Source organism: Notolepis coatsorum (genome assembly GCF_963971535.1).
Source record: "Notolepis coatsorum genome assembly, chromosome: 13".
NCBI classification, from domain to species: Eukaryota; Metazoa; Chordata; class Actinopteri; order Aulopiformes; family Paralepididae; genus Notolepis; species Notolepis coatsorum.
The window spans coordinates 66,370,437-66,386,765 of record NC_140177.1 but is presented as its reverse complement, the minus strand read 5'-3'; the positions used below and the strand labels follow the sequence as shown (position 1 = coordinate 66,386,765).

Genomic DNA, 16,329 nt, shown 5'->3' with positions numbered 1-16,329 from the left:
TTGTCTATGTTCATTTACTGTACTGTATGGTTGTTCTTGACTTTAAGTTTGTTGTTGTTTTTATGTCAGGTGTTGCTCGAAAAAGAGCCCTTTGAGCTCAAGCTTCTGACCTGGTGAACTAAAGGTTAAATAACTGTGTTGTCTCTCCTCAGTGCGTGGGGTGAGGCTCTGTTCCTCATGCTGCAGACGGTAACTGTGTTGTCTCTCCTCAGTGCGTGGGGCGAGGCTCTGTTCCTCATGCTGCAGACGGTAACTGTGTGTTGTCTCTCCTCAGTGCGTGGGGCGAGGCTCTGTTCCTCATGCTGCAGACGGTAACTGTGTGTTTTCTCTCCTCAGTGCGTGGGGCGAGGCTCTGTTCCTCATGCTGCAGACGGTAACTGTGTGTTGTCTCTCCTCAGTGCGTGGGGCGAGGCTCTGTTCCTCATGCTGCAGACGGTAACTGTGTGTTGTCTCTCCTCAGTGCGTGGGGCGAGGCTCTGTTCCTCATGCTGCAGACGGTAACTGTGTGTTGTCTCTCCTCAGTGCGTGGGGCGAGGCTCTGTTCCTCATGCTGCAGACGGTAACTGTGTGTTGTCTCTCCTCAGTGCGTGGGGTGAGGCTCTGTTCCTCATGCTGCAGACGGTAACTGTGTGTTGTCTCTCCTCAGTGCGTGGGGCGAGGCTCTGTTCCTCATGCTTCAGACGGTAACTGTGTGTTGTCTCTCCTCAGTGCGTGGGGTGAGGCTCTGTTCCTCATGCTGCAGACGGTGGCCATCGGGTTCCTCGTCCAGTACTACGCAGGAAGAACTGCCCGAGGTAAGAGACTATAAACATCCCAGAGCAAGAATTGTGACCCCGGAATGTTATTTTAAAAAGATATTCTGCCGAATGGATGTTCTAATCTATTGTCCACCGGTTCCTGTTCATTGGCAGATATTCACTTTAAATAGGAGATGGATAGGTGTCCTGATTGTTGCACTGATTCTCCAGTTTAATTATGTATAGCAAAAAAATCTCTTAATTGTTTGCATCAAATGTGTTCATAGCTGTGAACAGAGTCTTCCTAATTTATTTTAGTTTGAGTTTCCATCCTTTTCAATATTTTTTTTTTCTCTGACAAATTGGTCCAAGTAGATGTGGACAAATTATTTGTAATAGAGAAGCAAAGTCCCTTCCCTTCTACTGGACCACCATGGGAAACTATTTCACAAGAAATATGAGCGGTAATCAACGGCAAGAGACAAATAATGTTAGCTAAGGTTATGTTTTAGCATCAAAAGCTATCATGTTAGCTACGGTTATGTTATAGCATCAAAAGCTATCAATGTTAGCTAAGGTTATGTTATAGCATCAAAATCTATCAATAATGTTAGCTAAGGTTATGTTATAGCATAAAAAGCTATCGATAATGTTAGATAACTTGCGAGTCAATCAACTTTCTTTACTTGCAAAATTGTCTTCTTAACCCATTGAAACCGGGAAACACATTTGTGTGTGTATATGCAGGCTATATAAAGCATTATTAGCAGGCGTTTTAAGTCTAAATGGGTTAAATTGACAAACATCATATGTGTAATTCATGGCACAACAGGATCAAATGATTGTTTGTATCTTACCGTTGACTACCATGCATATTTTGTTCCAGTGGAAGGGGACTCTGGAAGGGGCTCTGTAGCTCAATATTAGCTATGTTGGTCACCAATTACTGTATGGTGTTGTATTCCAACTACTCCTGGTGGTAAGTAGTACATTCTACCACTTTATTAAATATTATCTTTCTGTTCTAACTATGAAGAATATACACTGTATGTTGACTATTGTACAGGCAGATTTCTTTTTGTATCAGCTTAAATTCAATTTGGAGCATCCTTAATTTAAAGGTGCACTATGTAGTGTTGGATGAGGGGAAGGGGGTTTGCAGAGCCTGCAAAAGACATTTACTGTAAATCTTATGTTGTCATAAATTAAAAGAAAATAATTTTTAGGCACTGAACCAAACATGAGCCTAGAATATGTTAACTAAATTGCGGGCCCTGCCTTTTGTAAATGACAACAATGATAGTAACCTCAGGTAGCTTTCTATCTTCAAACAGTGTTCCAGGGAGGACAGTTTATTCAGTTATGAATATATATACCATAGAAATTATTCATTTATCTGACTCTCACAAAAACTACATAGTAGGGTTGCCACAGTTATGTGGAATTTCCCATGACTAATAAACTCATGACACTGCCGGTATTACCGGCGGTGACTCCAGACATTTTACAAAATAACGCTCAATATCTGTAGAGCACTTACTTTGATCTTTAACGTTATGCAGCTACATTGATCTGCTGTGTGTCTGTCCATCTACATCTGTTTTTTAATTAGTTTGCAATGATTAGTATAAATTTGTTGAACTGACAAGAGTTAACGTTATGTTCTAATTTAAAATATAATATCTTCCGGCACTTTTCGATCTGTTCATTGACAGAAGGACCAATGTAGCTGCAGCCTTATTTAGCGCATCGTGCAAACATATTTTTGCTGGTCTGAGCTGGTCCTCTGAGCTCCTCTCCAGTCGCACTTTCGCTGCTTCAGGGTTTAATCCAAATCCTCCACTATCGCTGTGTAACATGTCATGTTGTGTCTTTCTCTCTTTCACGTGAAGTGAAACCTAAAAATAGCATGTTCAGTTTATAATGTCTGATTTACATACACGTATTTCTCTTTAGTGGTTGCCAGATTCCTGTTTTTAAGTTCCAGCATAGAGGTATGAGCTGGAAAACACCACGGTTCTGTAGCCTGAAGTCGTATGTAGTACATGTCCAAATTTTATAAAAATCTGTTCAAAAATAAGTTCTTGAGAAAGGTTTTAGTAAACCGTGGTCCGTGTACCAAACAAAAAAGGCGTGAAAATTCGTAGTTCTCGAGCATATACAGTCAGACGTGGTCATTTGACGTGCGCCCTGTAAAAAGACTCTCGCCTAACATATCGTCATGTAACTTGAGAAGCGAGGCACGGAATTGGTCGAGTGAGGTGGCGTTGGAAAGGCGGCAAATTCATGTTTCGAACGGTCTATTACATGATAAGCGAAAGATTCACCCCCGAGCCGGTAGACGCTCGCAAAGTGCCGCGACGTGCATGCGTCTCGTGCACTGGCATGACGGCAGGCCCATGCACGTTAAGACATACACTGGTGGGGGCGGTGGGCAAGTAATGTACTGTACTTGTTCAGGCTGTGGTGGAGCCTGAACACAGAGTAACACCGGTATCACCGACCACCGCGGCAAGACTACTACATAGTGTACCTTTTTTTTTAAATAAAGAGTATCAAGTTCAAGTTTCAAGTTTGTCTATTAGTTGTCACAATAAAATACATGTACTTTACGGTGAAATGCTTGGTTCTGTATGAGCCCCTGAGCGTGTGCTTCATACAGTAAAAAAAGTAAGTAAAAGAGGAATATACAATACAATATACAATCTAAAGTACAATCTAAGTACAGTGAGTAAAAATTGGTAAACGGTGAGGTACAAATGCAGACAATGAGGTACAAAACTAGTCTAAATGAGGTATGAATGTAGTGCAAATCTCTTTAACACTACATTATATTATTATTATATTATTATTATTATTATTATATCTATTTATTAAAGTGTCTAAAGCAGGGGTCTCAAACTCAATTTACCTGGGGGCCGCTGGAGGTAGAGTCTGGGTGAGGCTGGGCCGCATCAAATATTCCACAAAAAAAGGGTTTCAAGCATTAAAAAAAAAGTACAACTGATCCAATCTTCTCAATCCTTAGCAATAACATTTCAGAACATGAACAGTTCTTCAGAACATGAACAGTTCTTCAGAACATGAACAGTTCTTCAGAACATGAATGGTTCTTCAGAACATAGGCTTCTCAGTGGTGTCAGTGGACTCATCCACAGCTATGGAAATGCACTGTGCATTTTTTTATTTATTCTATCACAAAGCTGTGCCAGCCAGTATTTCAGTTATTCAAATCACCAGCCAGTATTTCAGTTATTCTGGTTGCTGTGCGATCTGAGGGGGCTTTGCTTTTGTTTGCCTTCAAACATGGTCTCCATACATACATTATTTTCAAATTGCCACCCTTCACAAGAGCTACCGTTTCTTGGCATATAGTCACATTGGTTTGGTGCTGGGACTCAGGATGAATGCATATTTTTCAGTCCATTCACCTTTGAATTGCAGTCGACTTTTCTTTTACTGACCATCTTTGAAAATGGCTAGAAACTAGGCTAGTAGCTACATTTATCTCACGGAGATAAAACTGAGAGCGAGTTTACTGTAGATGCGCTGTAAACTGACTCGGACTGAAAGAGAGAGACGACTTGCATTCCGTGAAGACCCGCCCTACTCCCCTACTCTGCATCTGATTCGCAGACTGTGGGTGAGGGGGGGGAACGCTGACGGGATGCTGAATGTGATTGGACCAGACCCGTACACAGACACAGACAGTGGCAGTGCAGCCAGCCGCTTATGCAGAGCACTGCTCGCAGTCAGAGGAGATAGCGAGGATGCATTCGCCTTCCACTTTACTTGATATCACTCCGGAATCACGTTTCAACCAAGTCACTAACATAACGTTGCTGTCATGAGCCTGCGCTATGGTAGCCTACAAGTGATCAAATAAATAAAACGTCCAACTCTCGCGCAACGTCTCGGCAAACAGTAGCGCGCGGGCCGCATTAACACTACACTTTGATGTCAAGTAGGGGGCCGCAAAACATCATCCCTCGGGCCGCAATTGGCCCGCGGGCCGCGAGTTTGAGACCCCTGGTCTAAAGTGAGTGTTAATAAGGTGAGTGTTTGTTTAAAAGTGAGTATGTGGATGTGTGTGCAATGAGTGTAGAGATGATGGGTTGTTACATGATGGCCTGGGGATAGAAGCTTCTTCTGAGTCTCTCTGTGCTTGCCATGAGACTCTGGTAGCGCTTGCCTGACCGCAGCAGTTCAAAGAGGCAGTCTACTCCCTCACTTCATTATGAACACTTGAACCATTCCACGTTGTTTTATCTGAATAGCAACTTTGACCCCCCCCTCTCTCTCTCCCTCCCTCCCAGGCCTGGTGTTCTTGGTGGTGTATTTTGGCCTCCTGTTTGCCGTACTGTCTCCTGTCACTCCTGTGTCAGTGGTCACCACCATGCAGGCCTCAAACATGCCAGCCATTATCATTGGCCGGGTAGGTCCGGTTCACAATGTCTGTGTTTGTCAGTTTGGGACTGTGTGCTAGGGGTGGACGGTATAAACGGTATACGGTATAAACGGTATTAATTTGCTCTACGGTATGGATTTTGACTATACCGTTTAACCGGTAGAGCAGCTCTAAAATAGCAATGACGTCATGTAACCACAGCGCGACTATTTCAATCGCATCGCGCAGTGGGCGTGTCAACACGCAATTGTCATTTCATAATAAACGCATATCACCGCGGCGCACAGCAAGTTTCAATTTCAGTTCCTGGCATTTTTAACCAGTGGAGAAAGGTAAGATATTTCCCTATCGTTTTTCTTATATGAATTATTCTACGTTAATAAAACATACCTGGTGATCAACTACAGTTTGCTGTAAACATTACGATATGTGTGTAGTGTTATGATAACGACGGCAGTAGCGGGAGCCGGGAGGACGGCGTGCAGCAGTGGATTTGCGAATAGCATGCAGCTGCAGAGCCGCAGAGCCAGTGGCTCTTTCAGGTCTGGTCACAGGCCCGTCAAACAGCGCCCCCCCACCCAACGGCTGAATTGCCAATGGCTGAAATGAATTACCTGAAAGAGCCCCTGGCTCTGCGGCTCTGCAGCTACATATGCTTCTAGCAAAATCCAGCCCCGCTGTTTGCAATGGGAGCAGGAGTCTCGACTCAGGACTTATTTTGTATATAATAATATACAAATATAATGACTTTATACGCAAAAGTAGCCTAGTTTTAAGTTAAAATATTATAAATCTACATGCCTTGAGGATGTCATTCTTTATATAGCCTGCCTATCAGGCAAAAAAAATTATTCTAACAGAAACACTGATACCGTGATATATACCGTTACCGTCTATGCTTCAAATTATACCGTGATATAAATTTTAGACCATACCGTCCACCCCTACTGTGTGCGTATGTAATGGTGTCACTCCTTTCTTACGCAAGCTTTTACTGTGCCACATATAATCATGGGCAGAGCGGGAGTCTCTTAACCCTTCTACAGGGTACAATACAAAGTAGGATGGGCCTGTTTTATGCAACTGTAAATTCTCTTAGAAACGGCATCACACACGCACATAAAAGTACTTTACAATACTTTGATAGGCTTTGTTTTCCTCTCTTTTTATGTGTCTTTATTGTTTATAGATGAAAAGTGCATCAACATGACCGGTGATGTCACTAACTCCATCAGTAACTCGCTCGCGGTTAGCCGATCTGCGATGTCACTAACTCCCTCATCAGTAACTCGCTCGCGGTTAGCCGATCTGCGATGTCACTAACTCCCTCATCAGTAACTCGCTCGCGGTTAGCCGATCTGCGATGTCACTAACTCCCTCATCAGTAACTCGCTCGCGGTTAGCCGATCTGCGATGTCACTAACTCCCTCATCAGTAACTCGCTCGTGGTTAGCCGATCTGCGATGTCACTAACTCCCTCATCAGTAACTCGCTCGTGGTTAGCCGATCTGCGATGTCACTAACTCCCTCATCAGTAACTCGCTCGCGGTTAGCCGATCTGCGATGTCACTAACTCCCTCATCAGTAACTCGCTCGTGGTTAGCCGATCTGCGATGTCACTAACTCCCTCATCAGTAACTCGCTCGTGGTTAGCCGATCTGCGATGTCACTAACTCCCTCATCAGTAACTCGCTCGTGGTTAGCCGATCTGCAATGTCACTAACTCCCTCATCAGTAACTCGCTCGTGGTTAGCCGATCTGCGATGTCACTAACTCCCTCATCAGTAACTCGCTCGCGGTTAGCCGATCTGCGATGTCACTAACTCCCTCATCAGTTAGCCGATCTGCGATGTCACTAACTCCCTCATCAGTAACTCACTCGCGGTTAGCCGATCTGCGATGTCACTAACTCCCTCATCAGTAACTCGCTCGCGGTTAGCCGATCTGTGATGTCACTAACTCCCTCATCAGTAACTCGCTCGCGGTTAGCCGATCTGCGATGTCACTAACTCCCTCATCAGTAACTCGCTCGCGGTTAGCCGATCTGCGATGTCACTAACTCCCTCATCAGTAACTTGCTTGCCGTTAGCCCATCTGCCTCATAGCGGCAGCTCACAGGAAATGTTTGTGTAAAAGCGATTCACATCTATGATGCTGTGTGTCCTTGTTATAGTTAGACACGTGCTGTCATAACTCATAACGCCTGACATTCCTGGCTCCACACACCCCAATGTATGTGTTGGATCTCTCCTTATCATTATGTAAAGTCAGGCTGTTCAGCTGAACCTCGCTATACCGCGTCTCGACTCACTCTGTACCGCGTCTCGATTCACTCTTTACACTCTGTACCGCGTCTCGACTCACTCTGTACCGCGTCTCGACTCACTCTGTACCGCGTCTCGACTCACTCTTTACACTCTGTACCGCGTCTCGACTCACTCTGTACCGCGTCTCGACACTCTTTACACTCTGTACCGCGTCTCGACTCACTCTGTACCTCGTCTCGACTCACTCTGTACCGCGTCTCGACTCACTCTGTACCTCGTCTCGACTCACTCTGTACCTCGTCTCGACTCACTCTGTACCGCGTCTCGACTCACTCTTTACACTCTGTACCGCGTCTCGACTCACTCTGTACCGCGTCTCGACTCACTCTGTACCGCGTCTCGACTCACTCTTTACACTCTGTACCGCGTCTCGACTCACTCTGTACCGCGTCTCGACTCACTCTGTACCGCGTCTCGACACTCTTTACACTCTGTACCGCGTCTCGACTCACTCTGTACCGCGTCTCGACTCACTCTGTACCGCGTCTCGACTCACTCTGTACCTCGTCTCGACTCACTCTGTACCTCGTCTCGACTCACTCTGTACCTCGTCTCGACTCACTCTGTACCGCGTCTCGACTCACTCTTTACACTCTGTACCGCGTCTCGACTCACTCTGTACCTCGTCTCGACTCACTCTGTACCGCGTCTCGAAGTGCTTGGATTCCTTTCTCATCAAACTGATATGTTTGTCCCTGTTTTCTCAGTTGATCCAGGCGGCCTCCAACTTCCGTAATGGACACACGGGCCAGCTGTCGGCAATCTCTGTCTTCCTGCTTTTTGCCGGATCCCTCGCTCGCATCTTCACCTCAATACAGGTATGGAGGACTGTGTGTGTGTGTGTGTACGACGTGCTTCAATAACCGTGGTGTAATTTTAAGGGTGTAGACTACCACATGCTGCCCTACTGTCTTTCTGGGGAGGGTGTAGACTACCACATGCTGCCCTACTGTCTTTCTGCGGAGGGTGTAGTCTACCACATGCTGCCCTACTGTCTTTCTGGGGAGGGTGTAGACTACCACATGCTGCCCTACTGTCAGTCTGGGGAGGATGTAAGACTACCACATGCTGTCCTACTGTCTTTCTGGGGAGGGTGTAGACTACCACATGCTGCCCTACTGTCTTTCTGGGGAGGGTGTAGACTACCACATGCTGCCCTACTGTCTTTCTGGGGAGGGTGTAGACTACCACATGCTGCCCTACTGTCTTTCTGGGGAGGGTGTAGACTACCACATGCTGCCCTACTGTCTTTCTGGGGAGGGTGTAGACTACCACATGCTGCCCTACTGTCTTTCTGGGGAGGGTGTAGACTACCACATGCTGCCCTACTGTCTTTCTGGGGAGGGTGTAGACTACCACATGCTGCCCTACTGTCTTTCTGGGGAGGGTGTAGACTACCACATGCTGCCCTACTGTCTTTCTGGGGAGGGTGTAGACTACCACATGCTGCCCTACTGTCAGTCTGGGGAGGATGTAAGACTACCACATGCTGTCCTACTGTCTTTCTGGGGAGGGTGTAGACTACCACATGCTGCCCTACTGTCTTTCTGGGGAGGGTGTAGACTACCACATGCTGCCCTACTGTCTTTCTGGGGAGGGTGTAGACTACCACATGCTGCCCTACTGTCTTTCTGGGGAGGGTGTAGACTACCACATGCTGCCCTACTGTCTTTCTGGGGAGGGTGTAGACTACCACATGCTGCCCTACTGTCTTTCTGGGGAGGGTGTAGACTACCACATGCTGCCCTACTGTCTTTCTGGGGAGGGTGTAGACTACCACATGCTGCCCTACTGTCTTTCTGGGGAGGGTGTAGACTACCACATGCTGCCCTACTGTCTTTCTGGGGAGGGTGTAGACTACCACATGCTGCCCTACTGTCTTTCTGGGGAGGGTGTAGACTACCACATGCTGCCCTACTGTCAGTCTGGGGAGGATGTAAGACTACCACATGCTGTCCTACTGTCTTTCTGGGGAGGGTGTAGACTACCACATGCTGCCCTACTGTCTTTCTGGGGAGGGTGTAGACTACCACATGCTGCCCTTCTGTCTTTCTGGGGAGGGTGTAGACTACCACATGCTGCCCTACTGTCTTTCTGGGGAGGGTGTAGACTACCACATGCTGCCCTACTGTCTTTCTGGGGAGGGTGTAGACTACCACATGCTGCCCTACTGTCTTTCTGGGGAGGGTGTAGACTACCACATGCTGCCCTACTGTCTTTCTGGGGAGGGTGTAGACTACCACATGCTGCCCTACTGTCTTTCTGGGGAGGGTGTACTGTAGACTACCACATGCTGCCCTACTGTCTTTCTGGGGAGGGTGTAGACTACCACATGCTGCCCTACTGTCGGTCTGGGGAGGGTGTAGACTACCACATGCTGCCCTACTGTCGGTCTGGGGAGGGTGTAGACTACCACATGCTGCCCTACTGTCTTTCTGGGGAGGGTGTAGACTACCACATGCTGCCCTACTGTCGGTCTGGGGAGGGTGGAGACTACCACATGCTGCCCTACTGTTGGTCTGGGGAAGGTGTAGACTACCACATGCTGCCCTACTGTCGGTCTGGGGAGGGTGGAGACTACCACATGCTGCCCTACTGTCTTTCTGGGGAGGGTGTAGACTACCACATGCTGCCCTTCTGTCTTTCTGGGGAGGGTGTAGACTACCACATGCTGCCCTACTGTCTTTCTGGGGAGGGTGTAGACTACCACATGCTGCCCTACTGTCTTTCTGGGGAGGGTGTAGACTACCACATGCTGCCCTACTGTCTTTCTGGGGAGGGTGTAGACTACCACATGCTGCCCTACTGTCTTTCTGGGGAGGGTGTAGACTACCACATGCTGCCCTACTGTCTTTCTGGGGAGGGTGTACTGTAGACTACCACATGCTGCCCTACTGTCTTTCTGGGGAGGGTGTAGACTACCACATGCTGCCCTACTGTCGGTCTGGGGAGGGTGTAGACTACCACATGCTGCCCTACTGTCGGTCTGGGGAGGGTGTAGACTACCACATGCTGCCCTACTGTCTTTCTGGGGAGGGTGTAGACTACCACATGCTGCCCTACTGTCGGTCTGGGGAGGGTGGAGACTACCACATGCTGCCCTACTGTTGGTCTGGGGAAGGTGTAGACTACCACATGCTGCCCTACTGTCGGTCTGGGGAGGGTGGAGACTACCACATGCTGCCCTACTGTTGGTCTGGGGAGGGTGGAGACTACCACATGCTGCCCTACTGTCGGTCTGGGGAGGGTGGAGACTACCACATGCTGCCCTACTGTTGGTCTGCCAGCCGCTTCTTTTGACAGCTAGGAGTTTCACTGGGAGAGCACAACGCGCACAGAGGTTCACGCCATCTCCCCCAGATCCCCTCCCTGCTGAACAGTCTCCTTTACCGACCATTAGGAGGCACTCCCCCCGACTGACCAAGCCGAGGTACCGCTGACAACCTGTTGGTGTCCCTGTGGTGGTGGGCGAGTGCTTAGACTTCTACACCACCCAGATAATTTCCCTTCTGTCAATTTTCCAGAAGTCAAGTCTCCGTTATGTTTCTAACTCCATTAAAAGACGGCCTGCGTAGACAGTATAATCTATCATTGCAAAAACAAGGAGTAGGACGAAAATGGCTAATGTTAAGGTTATACCACTGATATTGGGTGGGGACTATGGAGTGGAGGCTGAGTGCCCCACCAAAAACGGTCCCCACTGTAGACCAGCTCAGTCTGATAGTAATGAATCAATGGTAACATTATACTGGTGAGTAGAATTCTATTTTTTTTTTTTAAACATAATGACTCTTATTCTCTTAATCAACAATGTTAGACTCATACAAACATAATTCCTCTGTCATCACTAAAGACCCACTACAGTGTGTTTATGTGCAGAGACTCCTCATCACTAAAGACCCACTACAGTGTGTGGAGGTGTGTTTATGTGCAGAGACTCCTCATCACTAAAGACCCACTACAGTGTGTGGAGGTGTGTTTGTGTGCAGAGACTCCTCATCACTAAAGACCCACTACAGTGTGTGGAGGTGTGTTTATGTGCAGAGACTCCTCATCACTAAAGACCCACTACAGTGTGTGGAGGTGTGTTTATGTGCAGAGACTCCTCATCACTAAAGACCCACTACAGTGTGTGGAGGTGTGTTTATGTGCAGAGACTCCTCATCACTAAAGACCCACTACAGTGTGTGGAGGTGTGTTTGTGTGCAGAGACTCCTCATCACTAAAGACCCACTACAGTGTGTGGAGGTGTGTTTATGTGCAGAGACTCCTCATCACTAAAGACCCACTACAGTGTGTGGAGGTGTGTTTGTGTGCAGAGACTCCTCATCACTAAAGACCCACTACAGTGTGTGGAGGTGTGTTTATGTGCAGAGACTCCTCCCTCTGCCTGGATTGTCTTTCTTTCTATTTTACTGTGCTGTGGACTTTTTTTTTTGCTTTAACCCTTTCACTGCCGCACTACCAAAACGGTTAACCCTTTCACTGCGACAATACACAGAAGATTAACCCTTTCACTGCACACAACAGCCGGTTAACCCTTTCGGCAGCGAGTGCATCTCCTCCCTACTTACCAGTTCCCCACGTGGAACGCACCTGTTTGGATAAACGCGCTGCTAGTGGGCAGTCCGTGGTTCTCTCTTCCCATTTTCAAGAAGAAAATGTCTGTTTGCTCGACATCTTTCTCTTTTTTTCTACCTAAAGTTTAACCTAAAATATGTTTCTGGACAAACATTTTTAGCGGTAAATTTGATATGATATTGCTGGATCTTGAGTCATATTTCACCTGCAATGTCCTAGTTTGATCAGAACAGCGTCAGCTTTCCTATATATTTGTATATAAGCGCCACATTGTTTTGGTGGTGCTCTAGTGACACCTAATGGCTGAAACCGCTTGGTACGCCTTTAAACCTAAAAACAAATGTACTATTAATCATTTTGTGTGTGTGTTGATACTGTTTTTAATAATAATCCCACACTGTAGAATTAATGGCAACCTTCTCTCGTCCTCCACAGGAAACGGGTGACTCCCTGATGGCCCTCACTTATGTAATTTCCTCGTCCTGTAACGCCATCATCACCTTCCAGGTCCTCTACTACTGGAACAGCTCTCCAGAACAGAAGAAGAAGAAAGAGTAGACAGTGCAGAGTCAGGTGGATAGTGGCAAATTGGCAGGTTTTTTTTCTTGGCAAATTAAATTTTCAGGTTTGCTATTTTGCATCCCCCGCAGAGGTAAACTACTAAGGATGCAAAATGACCACAGGGTGTTTTAAAGTGAAACCAAAGCCTTGTGGTAGGAGTAGCCATTTTAGATTTGAACTTATATATATACAAGCAGACAAACGCACACTAATACAAGCACTCGAACCATAACACACCTAGGGTGTGACCCAGAAGGTACTTGTATTCCTAACAGATCTGGGAACAGATCTATTTAGATATTTTTATGGAATCCAATTGAGGTCATTTCGATTTATTCCAAAAAAAATTCAACTTTAGCTCTCGAGGCAGGCAAAAACAAACACTCAACATTATTGAAAATCCTGGAATTAATCATCTCTCAATCAATCTCAATCAGGTTTGATTCCTTGCCATGTAAAACCAAGGACCCTTGTGTCCTGTATTTGGTTGATATATTCTTGGGGGGGGGGGGATACAATTGTAAAGGCACAAAAAAACAATGCTGATTTATTTTGAACATAATCCAAAAACTCACATTAATTTAGTTGGACAGTTATTGAGTAACTGAGTCTGAATATGGCCACCAGTGATGTCATCTGGGACATTGAAATGTTGTGCTGTAGATAAGAAAATAGCAACACCTTTGTCTTATAGGGACCTTATCCTTTCATTGAGCTGTGATTAACACAACACAAGGATTCAATGCCCCTGATGACATCACTGGTGGCAATATTCAGACTCGTTGCTCTCGATAACTGTCAAACTAAATTAATGTTTAGAGTTTATGGATGTGTGAGATTATGTGCTAAATAAATCGGCATTGTTTTCTTTGTGAAATGCCCCTTAAGTAAATGATAAATAAATAATTGTATCGAAGAATAAATTCCCTCAATAATATTAGCCTTATAATTCACACTGACATGCCCTTAGTTTAGTTTTCTTTTTTAAGTTTAAAGTTTTTTTGCTCAGGGAAGGGAAGGTTGTGGGTTCAAACCATTGTCTTCGCTTTAACACTGATTCTGCAATATGCTGTGTTTGTCTGGGGTAAGGCTCTGTCAATTCAATACCAATTAAATCGATTCTTCTGAATTCAGATATTGAAAAACTTTGAGAATATTGCAATTTCCAACCTATTGGAGAAATTATTGTGAATTGAACACCTCACTGTTGCAACAGTGTTTTTACATTTTTGGAATTGATTTAGCAGAGGGAATTAATTGAGCCCCCACCTTGTCTTTTTAATTAGCATTCCCTTTTTTTTTTTATCTAGATTCCATCTGGTACAATGAGTCCCTCGTACACACTAGCAGTTTTGTTGATGTTTTTTTTTTAAACTGGTTTTAACTGGTTGTGTTGATGTTTTTGAAACATGTTATTTAACTGCTTCTAAACCAAGAAGAACCTTTGGAAATTAATGGGGAAAAAAACACTTCAAAAACTATAGCAACTCGCACCTTATGTAACGTGACGTTGCTGGCAATGTTGTTATGATTGTGTTGTCAAGGGCAACTTGATAATTATTCCAGTCATGACCACTCGATGGTTTTCACACTTGTAAAAATATATATATATAGTTGTGAAAACCATGACGCTAAAACGTTTCTAAAGTTTAACCATTTAAAATAAAAACTGCAAGTGTGTACGAAGCACAAAATCTGCTTGGGCACACTTGTGTTGTGAACTTGCCACCATTTTCCCAGTATCCTCTTCCTTGTGATTATCAGAACTTGCAGAATGTGGGTGGGGAAGATGTGATGTCATAGCAGCATATTCCGAGGTGATTGATGTGTGAATGAGGACCACACAGGAGCGTGAACCCATTGGTCCAATTTAATGAGCAGTGTTTGGGAGGGGATGGGAACGGAACAGAGTCGTTCAGAATGTTCTGGAATGAGGACCGGTTCTAGAACACTACCACAGGATGAACTGGCTTCAGTGGTCAAAGCAGCAGTCAGGGTCGTACTGTGAAATTCTTTGTCAGTATGTTTAAGGCGAAGGAAAAACAATTCAGCTTAGAAATGTCTGCTGTCGAGAACTTGTATGGTTGCTTTTCTGATGTAAATGAACAAAAATTGTTATATTTTCCAAAAGTTAGCTCTACCTTTCGACCTTTTCTTGTGTTTGTAAATGCTTGAAATGTAATTTATTGAGTTATATTTCACATATACTGTTATGACAGACGGAAAAGGCACTCAAAATATGAATAGAAACTAAACTGTGACCCTGAAACCTTCACGTGAGAGACATTAAATTGGGTAGAGAAGTATGTGACTTGGTATACTGGGGTACTTGATCTCTAAACATACTGGGGTACTTGAGCTTGTTGAGCTGTAGTTTGCACTCTTCTGAAATGCATGTATGTGATGCAGTTTGCGTGTTTAACTCAAATAAATCATTGGATCGTATCAAAACGGGGTCTGGTTGAATTACCATCTGTGTGATCAATTGAACCCATTGCACTGAAGAACCTCATACTGTAACTCTGTTTAAAAAATAATAATATTTCGACAGCCCATGTATTTGAAATTGTAAAATCAAGCTAAATCACTTGGGATTGTGAATGTGATAAATCACCAGAAAGTACTCAAGCCTCTTACTGTCTTTGAATGAACACCACTCTTAACTCACCATCTTTAGATAATAAAGTACTCAACCTCTACTGTCTTTAACTATGAGTGAACACAACACTCTTAACTTACTATCTTTAGATAATAAAGTACTCAACAATTGATCTCGGATTGTAGTTGAAGTATGATTTTATAAAAAAAAATAACTGATTGAATTAATTGTGAGATCAGCACGACTCCTGGGGAAGTTCTGGGTGAGAACGTTGTTTTATTCTTATGTAAAAATGGGAATAACATTTTTATTTTATTTCTTTTGCTGGAAAATGGCAACCATGGTGTGGGGGGGGGGGGGGGGGGTTCTTCAGTCGTGGAGTGAGTGCGCTTCACACCGGAGACATCTAGATGGAGACAAATGTTCACCCAACATTGTCTTTCTAAAAACACCTACAGGGTTCCCCCTGCATGTGGAAGCATTTGTAGTCACTTCTCCCTACAGCTCCGGGACCAGCGGTGACAGCGTCATTAGTGAAATGGAATGTAAAGAAATGTCAATTCGTTCTTTAAAATATCCTTTTCCTTTCTTTCAGTTATTTTTTTATAATAAAATGAGTTTTTTATTTTTTTTAAATGTTGGTGTCTACTTTTCACTCCTGAGCTGTCATCTGTTTTTCCTGTTTCTTTTTCTCATGCCCTCTTTACCATAACATTATTTTTCACGACGTCTGTCTATCAATCACCCGCTCTCTTTGTCTCTTCTCTTTTCACTCCTTCCTCCCCCTGTTCCTGAATAGATTATTCCCCCTCCCCCCTTCTCTTCCTCTCCCTCTCTCTCTCCTCCTCCCCCCCCCCCTGTTGGTGACAGTAAACTACTCAACCAACCCCCCTCATCCTCTGTTGAGTTCTTGCTTCTGTAGGGCCTTTATTACTGATGCCCACGGCAACCAAAACAACAATACCATTTACAGGGTTCTGACCACAGGAATGAAGCGTTTAGAGGGAAAGTATTAGAAATTAATTTGATAAGTTACAGGTCTTGGAAGTTTTTTGTGTGGAAAAGTTGGGAGGAATTGTTACCAATTGAGCCATACTGTATTGGTCCCATTCTGTA

The 16,329-nt window shown here is 44.9% G+C and overlaps 1 protein-coding gene across 1 annotated transcript in view; it reads left to right on the top strand.

The window, feature by feature from the left end:
• mpdu1b (mannose-P-dolichol utilization defect 1b) overlaps positions 1–15,413 on the top strand; it is a 49,909-nt gene extending 34,496 nt beyond the window's left edge. Inside the window, exons 4-7 of the mRNA XM_084326795.1 lie at positions 709–794; positions 5,054–5,172; positions 8,180–8,290; positions 12,489–15,413. Of these exons, the coding sequence (XP_084182921.1) occupies positions 709–794; positions 5,054–5,172; positions 8,180–8,290; positions 12,489–12,611 (439 nt within the window). The 3' untranslated portion in view covers positions 12,612–15,413. The remainder of the gene's footprint in view (positions 1–708; positions 795–5,053; positions 5,173–8,179; positions 8,291–12,488) is intronic.
• Positions 15,414–16,329: the final 916 nt, after the last annotated feature.